Source organism: Haplochromis burtoni, unplaced genomic scaffold (assembly GCF_018398535.1).
Source record: "Haplochromis burtoni strain Fernald_Lab_line unplaced genomic scaffold, NCSU_Asbu1 Contig_6, whole genome shotgun sequence".
NCBI classification, from domain to species: Eukaryota; Metazoa; Chordata; class Actinopteri; order Cichliformes; family Cichlidae; genus Haplochromis; species Haplochromis burtoni.
In genome coordinates, this window is record NW_024582367.1 from 565,059 (window position 1) to 580,072 (window position 15,014).

Consider the following 15,014-nt stretch of genomic DNA (forward strand, 5'->3'; position numbering starts at 1 on the left):
TTGAAGAAGCTGAGGCAAAGCATGGGAATAATGTTTCCTCTTTATTTGCTTTCTAAGAACAATGAAATGCTTCTCATCAGCTCTGAACACAAATGTGAAATGTGCAGTGTTTCAGATTCTTATCCATCATGTGACAACATCAGGGAGACATCTGATCGGACAACAAATGGTAAGGTGCCCACATCTTCGGCTTGTATTCATACATGTAGTGGTTTCCTACTCTTACTGAGACCTCAAAGCGCTTTTAAAACGATAAAATCAGAATCAGAATATTATTGATCCCTGGGGGAAATTATTTTTTGTTACAGTGCTCCATTATAAACCAACATTAAGACAAGACAGACAATACACTAACTAAGAATAGTACAATATATACATATATATATACATACATACATACATAAGTCACTCATAAATAAATAGCTGAACAAGAAACATGTGTAGTTATAGCAGCAAACAGTGTGTTAAGTGGATGCGTTGTACAGGGAGATGGCCACAGGCAGGAAACACAAACTCGATTATATCTCATGTAAACTCGCACAGCAAATAAAGCTTTAGGGGCCGATTTCAAAAGAGTCGAGGATCAAACCTTCTTAGCAGACAGCAGCTGGACATCCTGAGCCACACCTGCTCACAACAGAGGCGGCCATGCCCAATCCAGAATGAATGGCGTTTTGGTGCGGGACATTCAGACCCTCTTTAATCGTAGTAAGAGATTTGGTCCACATCGCTGGCAGGATGTCCAGCTTGTGGTTGGACTCTGTCAGGCTGCCCTTTGTCACCGATTCTGTTCATAGCGTTTGTGGTCAGAATTTCTTGGCACAGCCGGGAGGGGGTGGGGGTCACTGGTTTAGTGGGTACTTTCAGTCCACTTAGACTGCTTCCCACTGTGTGACCGACCTGGATAAGTGGCAGAAAATGGATGGATGAACATTTAGTGTAAATATGATTGTTCTTTGGCACCTTTTACAAAAGAGATACAATATTTTGGGGCTTTTTTGGATCCATCTATACAAATTTAAGCCGTTAAATGATGTTGGTAAATGAGCAAAGTGAAAACATAAAAATGTAAACGGAAAAGTGTCTGAAATTTTGAATAGTTTGACCGAGAGGCAAACTTGTTAAAGACTTTATTCCGTGATTCTGAGCTGAATTCATGATGACTCATAATGAATAAAAGAAAGAAGAGAGCGAGAGAACAGATGTTACACAAAGGACAAAGACAGATGAGAGAAAGTGATGGAAGGCAGGATGAGGGATGGATGAGTCCCAAGTATGCAGAAGCAAGAGAGGAAAAAGAAGGTGTTAATCCCTCTTGGGCTGGTGGGAAGCAGGACGAGGTGGCTGGTTAGTGTCACAGCCACGACTGCCAGCACGATCCCTGAGAGTCACACATTTGTTAAGCTTTGGGTTGTGCTACTTTATGAATTGCACCTTTAATCTTAAAAATCATTTAAGAGGAAACAAACTAAATTTGATGAATCTATGAATAAGAGACTGTGGATCTGGGTTTAATTATGCTGATAATGATCCATTTTCCCTTCTTGTTTCCTTAAGTTAGTCTTTAAGTCTCATTTGTAGAATGTAAATAGATGAATAGATAAATGCATAATATTTAAAAAATGACTTACTAAAAAAGCAGGTTGATGTGAAAGCTAATTGCACTGACTGCCTGCAGCCACTAACCCTGCCATGCATTATTATAGAAGACATGAAGACATTATTACACAGGGGCACAAAAATTTCTGAATGAAATGTTGATCTACTCTATCAGTTCTTTACGAGCATTCATTCCAGTAGACAATAGCCGTTTTATGATCTTCAGCTGAACCAGTGACGAAAGTCTGTTAGGGGTAGTTGAGTAATGCTAACATGGTGCCAACCAGGCTATCGACGCACTTTGAAACCAAACATCCTGCCTGAGATAAACCAAAGTCCTTCTTGAAGCCATTCTCACCGCTTAAAAAGCCTCGGGGCACTTTTTAGGCTTTTTAGTTGGGCGTTTATGTCTTTTATTACCAAAATGAATAAAAAGTGTCAAAAGATGCTGAGAAATTTTACAGACTTTTGCTCAAAATAAGATTTTTCATCATTTCCTCCGGAAATTAAACTTCTACAGTACCGCAAGAATTGATGCTTCTGAATTCACTCACATTGTGTTTGCATTTGCAACAATTAATGCAAAATAGTCTTTGCCCCTTTAGAAGATATTTAAACCAGCAACACGAGTTGATTCCGATTGACTTTTTATTGTAAAAGAACAATATAATACCATGTACAATATAATAATAATAATAATAATAATAATAATAATACAAAATCTGTACATTCTGTGGTTTTGCAGTACATTTGGAAGACTGATACAAAACAACTGCAACAGGGAGGGAGGTATTTACACGTGTAGGATCTGCCTATTGAGCTCAGCGGCTTTCTGTCACAAAAGATACAGGATATAAACGTGTATTGATGCAAACTCTTGTGCAGTTACAGTACTTTTGTTTCTTTGAAATCTTACATTCTCAAGTAAAACAAAAGCGTTACAACAGAGAATGAAAACTCCAGTGGTGTTGAGGCCGATTTCTAGTTCAGCACAAAGGGAAACCGGCTTTACGTAGAGACTTGATATTTATTTATTTAAAAATTTCTTTTAGTGTATTTGATTTTTAGACACCAATACACTGACTCGTATTTTCAAACCTTAAAAATAAAGGTTTGCCTGGAAATGAACTCTTGTGTTTAAGATGAAAAATCTGGCCCATCAAAAGAACTCGTCAGTGTTGCTTTTTTACCACTACATGACCACCTTCTTCATTACACGGGTCCAGATTACGGCTTGATGACATGGCTCCAGATACAGATAATCGACATTTTAAAAAAGAAAGAAAAGAAAAGAAACTGTACACGTTTTTGAAAAACAAACCTTACATTAAACGGCCTAAACTTTCTACGTTTTCTGTACCAAATCTAATTGTTTTTTTTTTCAGAAACATAACTATAATAATAAAAATAATAATAATAATAATAATAATACTCTTTGGCATTGTCATAGTCATTATCAAAAAAAAAAGAAGCAACATCATAGCAGCACTTTTAAGAACATTCAGATTCTCATATTACCCCAGTCTCAGTTTAAATTAATGATTTCTGTCAGTTTGATGTCGTTAATACTACCCTGCTCGGATCTCTTGACGCAAGCAGGCATGTTTCTATCAGTCTGACCAGCTCAAACATTTTCTGCAAAAGCACAAAGCTGAGAGAATCAGTGCTATCGAGTCAAAGGAAAGTTCTCTACAGGTTATTGCAGGCGAAAACTGCATTCAGTGACGTCTGCTATGAGGCCAGCTCATGAACAAACAACGTGTACCTTCTTTGTTCCAGACATCCGATTTCTTAACTCTTTGGTTCTGTGACAGTGTCAAAATGAAAGTGTTTTAAAGGGTTTTTTGTGTAACTTCCACTTTTTCTAGCAGCACTAGAGAACTTAAAAAAACAAAAAAACAAAACACCTTTCTGAAAGAGCGTTATTCTCGCTGGACAGAGCAACTGAGACATGCCTGCAGTTTTCAAGTCATTGCAATAGCCTCCGTCCTCTCTGCAGTCACCGGACACTGAGCACACATTCATGGGGACTTGATGGAGAATTCATTCTGCGATATGCAAATGGTTCATAGTGCTGTGTTTTGTCATGCTGTATGCAAAGTTCAAGCAGACTCATCAGGACAAAGTCTTACACCTCACTGCCACTTTCCACAGCAGTACCGTTTGGGTTGGCCTCTAACTCTAACCCAGCTTGGCTCGTAGTGCCTTTTTAGAGCAGAGATGCGAATCTCGGAAAATCTCTCACGAGATGTCTTAACAGTCATATTTCGGACTCTCGTCTCAGAGGCCGGGGCTCTAGAGGCACCATGGCTTGGTTATGTTCGCTCTCTGAGATGTTGTCTGTCTGAGTGCCATCAGGGCCGACGCTGCCCCCGTTCCCCTCGTCTGTGTCCTCTTTGTTGTCCAGAGCCATCTCGTTTTCGTAGCAGAAGGAGTTGGAGTTGGAGAGAATGAATTTTTTCTCTGCCAGGTCTCTGGCGCAGCACAGAGGGGTGCTCGACACCTCGTATGTCTTATGGAAGCGGGAGTAGTCCACCTTGTAATAGTTCTTTTCCTCGAAGAGCACGGGCTCAAAGCGATGGCCCCAGAGGATCTCGCTGGCGACGTAGGAGCTTCGGCACTGTGTGGTCATCGCCGTCGCCTCGACCATGCCCTCCAAGATGACTACGATTTCAAACTCCGAGTTCTCCAGGTCCTGTTTGCTCATGTCATAGAAAGGGCTGTCCTCATCGATCTCATGTACAATGGTGATCGGGGAGACCAGGAAGATGCGGTCGACTCCGCTGTCAAAGCCCACATCTATGTCCATCTGGTCGAGGGGGATGTACTCTCCCTCCGCTGTTGTTCGGGATTTGAGAAGCTGGGCTCTCACGTGTGCCTCGACCAGGTGGCTCTTCCTTAAGTTGCCCACACGCCACATCAGACAGAGCTTGTTGTCCCTCATGGCCACTGTAGCGTTATGGCTGAAAACCAGTGTTTCATTCCTCTTCTTGGGCTTTGCCATTTTTGCCATGACTGCACCAATGATGAAGGCGTCAATGATGCAGCCCACAATGCTCTGGAACACCACCATAAAGACAGCCACTGGGCACTCCTCCGTTACGTATCTGAAGCCATAACCGATCGTCGTTTGAGTCTCAATGGAGAACAGGAAGGCACCAGTGAAGCTACTAACATTGGAGACACATGGATGGTCATTATTTTCTAAGTCCCCGTGAAAGATGGCCACCAGCCAGAAGACGCAGCCAAAAAACAGCCAGGACAGGAGGAAGGCCAGGCAGAAGATGATGAACATCCACCTCCAGCGGATGTCCACACATGTGGTAAAGATGTCAGCCAAGTACCGCTGACCCTTCTCGCTCACGTTGATGAACTGCACGTTGCAGTGACCGTTCTTCTTTACAAATCTGCTCTGCGGCTGGTGCCTCGTGTGCACCTTGCCCTTGCTGTTGCCGTTGGGTACTGCCATTGTGGCAAGCTTCATGCCGTCCTCCTCTGATGACACAATGCTGTAGCGGCTGGCTCGCACGCTTCCCATCACCTCAGTCTGGGAGGGCTGTGCTGCTTCTGCTTTGGAAAACAGTCTAAGTTTCTGGAAAAAGCGTTGGAGAAACAGTTTTGAAACACTTCTGGGACCAACTCAGAGAGGAAATGGTTACAAAATGAGGCGGGCTGAAGGGATCCCTCTTCAGCCTCACTGGCCTCTGGATGCAGTGCAACAAAAGGAGGGTGAAGTGGTCACTCCTCTTTCATTGGGCGACTGGGCCTCATCAATGTCAAGTGCTACAAGGAAACAGAGACAGAAGGTGTCAATTAGGAAAACTAGCATCCAGATACATAAAGGTAACTGAGCCTGCTGAACATGAAATCCCAATAGCTTGTCAGACGTGCATGCAGCCTGAGAAAAACCATCAAGAACTTAATACACGGGGCCAGAAAAGCTCACCTCTGTGCCAACAATATTTCATCCTGTTATGACAAACAACAACAGTGATATTTAACCCTCATCTAACATTTCAGCTTCCACTGAGAGAGGCCACACAGTAATTGCACTCAGGTCCCGTTATTGGCCATTTACAAAGTGGACTTATTTTTCTTGGCTGTGCCATGCTGACCTGGTCATTTCTTGCCAGACTGCGGGCTGCTGTGTTTCTATGGGATCTCGTGCTGCTGGTCTTGCACTGCTGATGGATTATGTAAACTATTTACACTGAGAAAGCCCAGATATGCAAACTATTTTCCTTCCTCTCATCCCTCAAACAATATTCAGCAAAATTTGAGCATGCACAACAACCTGCGACTGAAAATCCCCCCACCCTCCCAAAAAAAAATAAATTCAGACGTAGATGCGTCTAGGTGCTCAGTGAGGTGAAAATCACCCGAGCTGTTTAGCTAACGCAACTTAAAGTTCATTTTATTATGTACTACTACCATTATTATGACATTATCTAGCTAGTAAGAAAGATTTTAAGGTTTCAAGGAGCCACTAAATGTGTGAAAACATTCAACTTGATTCAGCTTTCACCAGGTCAGTTTCAGGGTGGAAATTTGTCATTTTTCGATAGGTTTTGAGGAAAAAACGTGTGCATAAGAAACATGCAGCTTGTTGACGTTCAGAAAGCCCTCAGGGGTTTCTCCTCTGTGCTGCGATAACAGCTTCCCCACGAGGATTCTCTCAGCACAACTAAAACACCTCTCATTAATTTTCCTAGCAACAGGGTCTATATCGACCTAGCACTGCCTCCAGTGCCCTGTTACGTTTTTTCTGCGTGTGTTAGGATCGATTTCTCCTTGTGGCATGAGGCTTTAAGATGGGAAAGAAGTTGGCAGCAGAGACCAGAAAGTTCCTCCGGGCCTGGAGGGTATCACATGCACCCTTAAAGCACAGAATATGTTGCCACAGCTGAGTCATACTGAAGTTTCACACCTGCAGGATGTTTAACTGGCTGATGCAATTTGGGCTTTTACTTACTTTGATTTAACTTAAAAAAACGAGAGAACAGTTGAGTAAAGTTCAGCCCATCAGTACATTATTTAATGTGCATGCTGATTGCAGTGTAAGCTGCACTGTTGACCAGTATGTATTTTTTCTTCACACGATGGCTTAAGTGCGCAGTACAGAAAAACTGCACGAATACAGCGTGTTTTCCTTTTCTCATTCAAAACGACCGAATTTTAACTATTTTTTAACTATTTTAGAAAAAAAACCAGTTGTACAAGATTTCCTGAATAAGTAAACTCAAAATCAAAACTGTTGTTTTATTATTATTATTATTGCTTTATACACTTTTTTTAGCCTTTTAAACGTCGCTAAAAGAATATCTAATCGTAAAGAGGCGGGCAGAGCTGCTCTCAGGCTGCACCAGATGCCAGCGACAAATGTTAACAGGTGCGAGAGGAAAAAAGGAGCTGCCTTCTGATGCAATCACCCGCACAGAGACGGACAGACCCTCAGACTGACAAAGACCCGCAGGTTTCGCTTCAACCGCAGGCGTCACACTCGGGACCTCAGTGTGAAGCTTGAAGCGGTTATGACATGATAAAGTCAAACTTTTGGCGGGCCATCTGACTTCTGTGACAACAGAGAAGCCAGGGAGCTTGCGTGTGGAGAATCAAACCATCACACACGCTCCTCAGACATGCGTAAAGCACCTAATAAAGCATAACATCTTACATTAAAGCGCAAGAGCAGTAGATCTGTACAAGGAACGACTTAAAAGAAAATATCGTCTCATCTACCTGTTGCTCATTTGTAGACCGGTTGGAATCACCTCGGTGAAATAGTAATCCAGACTTCCTCTTGGGTTTTTGCGGATTCTTTTACAACCAGCGTCGTCTCCGTGCGTCTGCTTATTTTCAGTTTTGTATTATTATTATTTTGGAATCAACAGGATAAAACCACAAACCTTCTCTCATCTCTCTGGAAGACCGGTCTCTACTATGTGCTTCGCACTGAGTTCCCCCAAAGCATTTTAAACAGTAGCGCACCGGCACGGCCCGCCCACCGGCTCCGCGCCCGGCCAATGACTGGGAGGAGGGGGGGCGAACGCGCACCGTGGTAGAGGCGTAATAACTCGCTGTTTTTTTCTGTCATTTCGAGCGTTTGATCCACGCGAGCGATGAGAACCGGACACAACAAGAAGGAATGGCGAGCAATTACTCTGTAGCTGGGCCACGACGCGATAAATATAAAAAACGAGGGGTGAGGGCGAAAAGTTAAAACACGAAGCGGCATAAATATAAATATTATTTTCATGGATCTAGAAAACAAAACGTCCACGTGGTACATTTGGATGAAGTTTGCGGCTAAGATAAATGCGTTAAAGGTGGTGTGCAACTACTTTATCCTAGTAACACAAACAGAAGAAAATCCGTTTTTAATCCCTTTCAAACTCGAGGAATCTGGGACTTCCACGCCTCTTCCCACCTGCTCCTGACAGTTTGCTTGTCATTCTTTTTTTTCTGTGATATTCGCTGTTTTCTTAGATCTTCTTTTTTAATGTGAGTATGGAAAATGTGCTCTGTTGGAAAGAATGACTCACTCAATAAAGGCCTACATGCCTGTATTATGATATGACTGTCTTTCTCCACTGAGCTATCGAGTTGCTTCGGATGTTTAGACTGTGCATCTGTTGCCCTATAATTTTAGGTCAGGCTCGTAGCTGTGCTGCCTTAAAGCCATTGACTAAATCATTCTTCCTGCTTACTAATTCATGATAAACATTACCCGCAACTGCGTGCTTTTTCATCAAGCCTTTTGTTAGCTTTATTTTTAGTTCTGGGTATTTATAGCAGCGCATATATTTAGCCCAAACCACCTGTGTCAGTGAGCTGTGCGCCCTATGTGTGTTTGCTTTCCATGCCCAATTTCCAGCAATAAAGGGAGCGACACATGCAGCGGGTCGGTGCTGCATGTGGACCACAAGGTGGAGAGCTGGAGACTGGAATTAACCACGCCAGTGCCTCCCACACAGAGAGCTCTGAAATGTGACAGAGGGGAACTCGGGCTGACCTCTTCAAGCAGCTTTGTGTCACGGCAGCACCATGTCTGGAGAATTCAGATGAAATATGTAAACATGGTAGAGTCTTGATGTTAATTACAAAGTTTTGACATCAGTAAAGACTAGATTTTTCAGCCTTTTGCACTCCAATGCTTGTGTTTTTAGCCTTTTAAACTAATGCAGGACTGAGAGGGCGCTGAGATTTCTGAGCCACTGGCCAATAATGATTGTTGTTGGCCTTTTTAATAGCCTGAGAGGGTGAATGGAGGGCTACAGCCTGGACAGCTCACCAGTTCATCATACGCAGCCACACGCGGTCACATCTACAGCCAATGTAGACTCACCAGTTATCCTAACGAGCATGAACAGTATCCCCGCTTTAAACCATCAAATTGTTTTATGCAGAGAATAAACATGATATAATTCATTGCTAATCTTGGAGCTGCTGGTTTTGGTACCAGTGGACAGAGTCATGCCAGCTCTCATGAACTCCTTTTTCCAGTTGTGTTCCTGATGTAAGCTAAATGGCTGCTGGCTTCATATTTACTCTGCTCTTTGTGTCTCTATTATAGTCTCTAATCATGTTTCCTAATGTGGACCCACCACAAGCGGGAACAAAAGCTGGATCTTCAGAGCTAACATTTGCAAAACTGCTTTTTTGCATCCTTAATGCCAAGAGTAAGTAATGCATGTGTATAAATATAGATCTGAATATATTTATTTCTGTAGGAGTGATGAGTGCTGTGTTGTTTTGTTTTCCAGTATACTCTGGGTCCAATTTGCTGTCTTTAAGCGATTATACAGAGAGAGACTGACTATGTGTGGAAGTCTGTTTGTGTTTTACTGTTAGCCAAGCTACTGTTAGCCTCTGTGCTATAGCTGAGACTTGGTGGGGAGTGTTATGGTCTAGCTTCATTTAGCAGATGTTAGCAAGTCCTCTGTGTCCAAAGACAACTGTTAGCTGTATCTCACCTACTCTTTATAATGTGTTTCATCTTTTAATAGTAGATTTATGTTTTTATCACACAGAATACACACATGGAAGCTGATCATGACGGGGCTATATGTGACAAAGAAAATGCCCAGTTGGATACAAGTGTCTTCATTCAAGCTGTGGCGGTCCTCCCTGGTTCAGCTAGCACAGGCGTGTGGTCTGCTGTCCACCAGAGCTCAAACACATGTTTGAGCGTATTTTAGAAGGTGCAAACTCTAAAAAACTAAAACCCATGGGAGCCATCAGCCTTTAGTGTTAAGTTTAAGATAAAAATAGAGGTAACTAAATCAGTTTGCTTGGAATTTAAAAAAACAAAACATGATTAGTTTTGCAGGAGATGGTCTGTATCTCATTGTACAACTGTACAGTGACAATAAAGGCATTCTATCTTCTATCTATCTATCTAAACTGTTGTGCAAAAGTCTTGAACCACCCATTTATTTGTTTTTGCTATGGAAATGGATGCAATGATTTATTACAGTGTGCAAGTATACATGGAAATATAGTAAACAGAGTTTTCTACAAGTCTAATGACCTTGAAAGGCAACATTTGGTATGAGCAACTTCATTCTTCAACACAGTCTAAACTTACTGAGACGGCTTTCTGTTGGCAACAAAGCAGGAACAAATTGTTTCTTTGCTAAGTTGCCCCCTATGGGTATAACACTGGTTAAGCCCAGGGACATAAACAATACATAAACAACTTTGAAAGACTTTCAGAAAGCCTGAAAAACTATTGCCCAAGATGGCTTTTAAACATTAAAAGAAAGCCTGGATGCTCGGAAGCAAAATATAAAGAAATGAAGCATGGCTCAAGATTTTTGCACAGTACTGTACGTACTTTCTTCTCATATACGTTTACTTTGACAGCGCTGATTTTTACCACATAATGTCAGTTACTTTAAAATGGTATGTTTTATTATTGACTGTTAAAAATGAATGTATTTAATTTTGCAGCACTGGATGGAAAGTCTGTGCATAAAAGTCGCTAGAGTTAAGATTTTTATAACATTCATAAAAGTATAGCACTGAGGCAGGAAGAATAAAATGCGTGTCTGTTACATTACATTGATTTAATGGGACAGAGTCAAAGTCCGATTTTAACTTGTTTCAAAAAACTTTCCAAAGTTTCCAAGTGAGTGAAATTCTACATGTGGTGATTTTGACAAACTCAGCATTTTTCCACAGTTTTTGTTGCTCACAGACTGTGTTCATGTTATTCAGTTCTGATTCAGCCCTCCACAGAACAGAGAGCGATACTGGAAACAGCCAGCTGTTTGACTTAACCAACATTTTGTTGCTTTTAGGTGTTTGATTGATGCTGCGTAAATTAATATAAAATGTTGGATTTATTGAAGCCAAATATATTGATTTAATAAATCAAAACTACATCATTTAACTGACAGATGTGTGGCGGAGGGGACTGAAGTGTGGGTCCTCAGAGGACCGGGGAGTCACCTGCTGTCAGGGTGTGCTGCAGAAATGATATTCTGAGCTTTAGTTTTGTGCCTGATCAGTGTTTAAGTGGGAGAAACACTGAAATACTCACAAATAAAGCTCTGTAGAATTTCCTTTTTGACTCATTAATCCTTTAATAGTAGCTGCTGTTGTATTGTAAAAGCTATGAGCTGATTTAGAATCAAATTACACACATTTTCAAAGCACAAAGCCTTAAACTCAGACACATTCATCACACTGGCAGCTGTTCTGTGATGGAGAGTAATACACATTTTATATGTATTTTACTGTCATCTGTTAGTTTCACATCATTTTCACAGTAAGAGTCCAAACACTGGGTCAACATTAAGGGGGTAACTCACAGCTGAGTCTTTTGCTCTCTTCCACAGGCCGTCTTTGTCCAGTCTTCTTCCCTTCACCCCCAGCCAGTTGTGGTTGGGGACGAGGGGCCTGATTCTGCCAGACATGCTCCCTCTTGGCCATATGTTCCGAAAATATAATATTTAATTGTTATGCTGATGACACCCAGCTCTACATTTCCTCCAAACCTAATTCATCCCTTCCACCTACCTTCCTCTCGAACTGCCTTATGGAGATTAGATCATGGTTCTCCTACAAACTTAACAGTAATAAAACAGAAGTTTTACTTGTTGGTACAGCCTCTATCTTAACCAAATTTCACAGTTTCTCCATTAATATTGACAATTCCCCCACCCTTCCTTCCCCACAGGTAAAGAGTTTGGGTGTCATACTTGACAGTACTCTCTCATTTCAGTCTCACATTAATTACATAACCCGGTCTGCGTACTTTCACTTGCGTAACATTAACCGACTTCGTCCCTTCCTTACTCCCCATGGTGCTGCAATCTTTGTCCATAGTCTTATTACTTCCTGGATCGATTATTGCAGCTCCCTCTTGTTTGCTCTCCCCAATAAGTCCTTCCATAAACTTCAACTTCTTCAGAATTCTGCAGCTCAGGTCATAACTTGTACTCCCTTAAGAGACCATATTACCAATTCTTCAACAGCTTCACTGGTTGCCCATAGAAGCCAGGATAAGCTTTGAAATCTTAGTTCTCACGTTTAAGTGCATTCATAACCTTGACCCTCCTTATCTCTGTGATCTGCTTCATATCACCACAGTTTCCCGCTCTCTCAGATCTTCATCTACCACTCATCTTGTTGTTCCTTCTGCTCGTCTCATCACTGTGGGGCACAGAGCTTTCAGTCGCGCTGCTCTGGAGCTCACTTCCTTCCATCTTAACAAATATAGATTCTCTTCTCTTATTTAAGTCACAGCTCAAAACTTACTTGTTTAAACTGGGTTACTCGCTTTAATACAGATCCTACTTGCTGTCAAATCTTGTTTATTTGTTTGTTTGTTTTTATTTGTTGTTTTTTCATTTTAATTAATTTTAATCTACTGTTTTATTGATATCTTTTTCTCTTTGTAAGGTGACCTTGGGTTTTAGAAAGGCACCCTCAAATAAAATGCATTATTGTTATTATTATTAGAGGTTTCCTCCTGTAAAAAGGGAGTTTTTCCTTCCCACTGTCAGCAGAGTGCTAGCTCATAGGGGTTCGTCTGATTGTTGGGGTCTTTCTGTTTTCTCTGTATTATTGTAGGGTCCTTATCTTACAGTATACAGTGACTTAAGGCAAATGTTGTTGTGCTTTGTTGCTATACAGATATTAAAATATATATTTTAAATTGAATCTCACATGTTTATAGAAGCAGAATGTCAACCAGTATTCAATTGATTTTGTTTGGTGTTTATTTCTGATATAATTTTCTGATGTCCGGTAACCCTTCTGGGGGGCACGTGCCACCCCATTTGTAAAATCCTGGAAACACCTCTGCTCATCTTACATGATTTGAGTTCTTTATATTTCTCAAAATTAATCTCCACTTACAGACTAGATTCCTCTATGTTCTCCTCCTGCTTCTTTCTGCAGGTAGTAGCATAAAGTCTGCATTATTCATTATCGCCATAGGAAGATGGTACACCTGTATACAACTCAAACTCATGAATGATGCATCACATCTTTATGGTGCTGCGGCATCTATACAGCGAGTGATGGGTGTGGCTGGAGTTGTCAGATGCTGCACAGCCAACACTTCAGAAAGTAATTATAGATGTTTTTAAGCCTCTGTCCAAGGGAGAGTTGTTCATGTTGCTCTTCACATCGACCAACTTCCGCACACGCCACTCGTCAGCAACACTACAAATTTACTTGGACTTTCTCTTGATGCTGAGAATTATAATTCTCTTTAGTCCCTCCTTTAAAACAAGAATGTGGCTTTCAAGGTACTCTGTGTATTGTGTCAACATCAAGGATCATTAAAAGCCATGAAATTAGTGACTCATTGGTTTCACTGTAATAACAGTGTATGTTTAGCTATTCTAATAACAAGCCAATCAAATGTCCTTATGCAGTGAGGTCAGTGGTGATCATAAGACAGAGGGGGTCAGACAGGCCTGTAAAAACTAAACTGTGGCCGTCCTGGGGGCCTCTGTGGGATGACGCCGTTCATCTGAAAACAAACTTTGCTTCAGTTGCAGATGAGCTTCCAAATGTGAAGTCAGGCTTTATTTACAAGCAGCTGCAGCCAAAAGTTCTGTTTCATCATGAAAGGATCAGCGTGAAGTGTTACTGAAAGTTTGTGACGTTATTTCAGTTGTACTTGTTTTGTTTCAAGGGGAAAAAAATCACTGCCTCTATAAATAGATGTTTAAAAAGACCGGCCAGTGGGTGAATTCGGTCATCTGGACAATCCTGTGCTTCAGCTTGGGGAAGACTCTGTTCTTTTCCAGTGCACAATTCAAGCTCCATAGTGATATGGTTGGATGAGTATAGTGTGGAAGAACTTGACTGGCCCACACAGACCACAACCATATCAAACACCTTTGAGATGAATCAGCATGAAAACTGCAAGCCCGGCCCTTTTGTCCAACATCAGCATCTGACCTCAAGAATGTTCTTCTAAATGGATGAGTGAAAATCTCCACAGTATCTTCAGAAAGCCTTCCCAGAAGAGCTGAAGAGCTCCATGCAAGATACAAACTGTCTGAAGACATCAGCAAACAAAAGCTGAAGAGTTACAGGTGAACGGTGCATCAACAGGCCCGCTGAGAGCGTGCCCAGGCTGGTCAGACCCTCTAACACAGTCAGAATCTGAGTGAATAAAACTGAGCGATTAAGTTGCCTGACGGGAAGACCGTTAAAGCAACATGCAACATCACCATGGCCTGAACAACATCAAGCGCTTGGAACTGACCAGTTTTACATACGTGATGAAAAAGAATACATGTTTTTAATGGGATTCTGCAGCGATGCAAATCAAAGCCACAAAGCAGCGTGTGGGGCAGGAGCATCTGGTTATCGTTGTCTGTCTGGTTACTTCACATTAAAGTGACTTTCCCGATCAAAGCTTTTGTTCTCAGACACAAACCATGATCCATCTTAGGGATGATCATCAAAGTTGATACACAAACCATATATGTAAGCATCACTTTTTAAAATCTTTGACAATGGTAGCCTTTTATAATTAGCATTTTTTTTGGATGTAACAAAAATCTTCTTGGAAATACTTTTTTTTTCCACAGTGCCTTCTCCGCATCTCTTCCTCAAATCATAAAATATTTATGCATCTGCATTTTTTTTAACTTAACAAAAAGCAAACAAGCTTCTGTGTGTGTGTGTGTGTGTGTGTGTGTGTGTGTGTGTGTGTGTATGGGAACAAAATGCTGGCCCCCACACGTTTGAAGGCATTTTCGAGGCTCAAAATGTGGTTTTAGTGTCAGGGTTACAGTTGGGTTATGGTTAGGTTTAGGCTAAGGATTAGGGTTAGGCATTCATTTTTGATGGTTAGGGTAAGCAGCTAGGGAAGCATTATGTCAATTAATTAAGATATAAAAATGAGTTTGTTTGTGTGTGTGTGTGCAAGACAGAGAGAAAGA

General features: G+C 41.4%; 1 protein-coding gene and 1 long non-coding RNA gene across 3 annotated transcripts; one reads left to right on the top strand and one right to left on the bottom strand.

Annotated features, from left to right (window-relative positions):
- Positions 1 to 757: 757 nt before the first annotated feature.
- Positions 758 to 7,550, bottom strand: kcnj2a (potassium inwardly rectifying channel subfamily J member 2a). Its single transcript, XM_005913822.3, has 2 exons — positions 7,339 to 7,550; positions 758 to 5,382 (listed from the first exon to the last, which is right to left on the bottom strand). The coding sequence occupies exon 2, from the start codon at positions 5,135 to 5,137 to the stop codon at positions 3,860 to 3,862; it is 1,278 nt and encodes a 425-aa protein (XP_005913884.1). The 5' UTR covers positions 5,138 to 5,382; positions 7,339 to 7,550; the 3' UTR covers positions 758 to 3,859.
- Positions 7,551 to 7,706: 156 nt separating this feature from the next.
- Positions 7,707 to 13,545, top strand: LOC102293899. 2 transcript variants are annotated; one of them, XR_315279.3, is made up of 3 exons: positions 7,707 to 8,100; positions 9,173 to 9,278; positions 9,630 to 13,545. It is a non-coding gene; the product is annotated as an uncharacterized LOC102293899 (long non-coding RNA). The 2 variants fall into 2 exon arrangements; XR_315280.3 differs by having other exon boundaries at positions 7,707 to 7,801.
- The last annotated feature ends 1,469 nt before the right edge of the window (positions 13,546 to 15,014 follow it).

Coding starts and splice junctions, on each gene's coding strand:
- kcnj2a (XM_005913822.3), bottom strand. CDS start 5,137: ATGGGAAGCGTGCGAGCCAGCCGCTACAGCATTGTGTCATCAGAGGAG.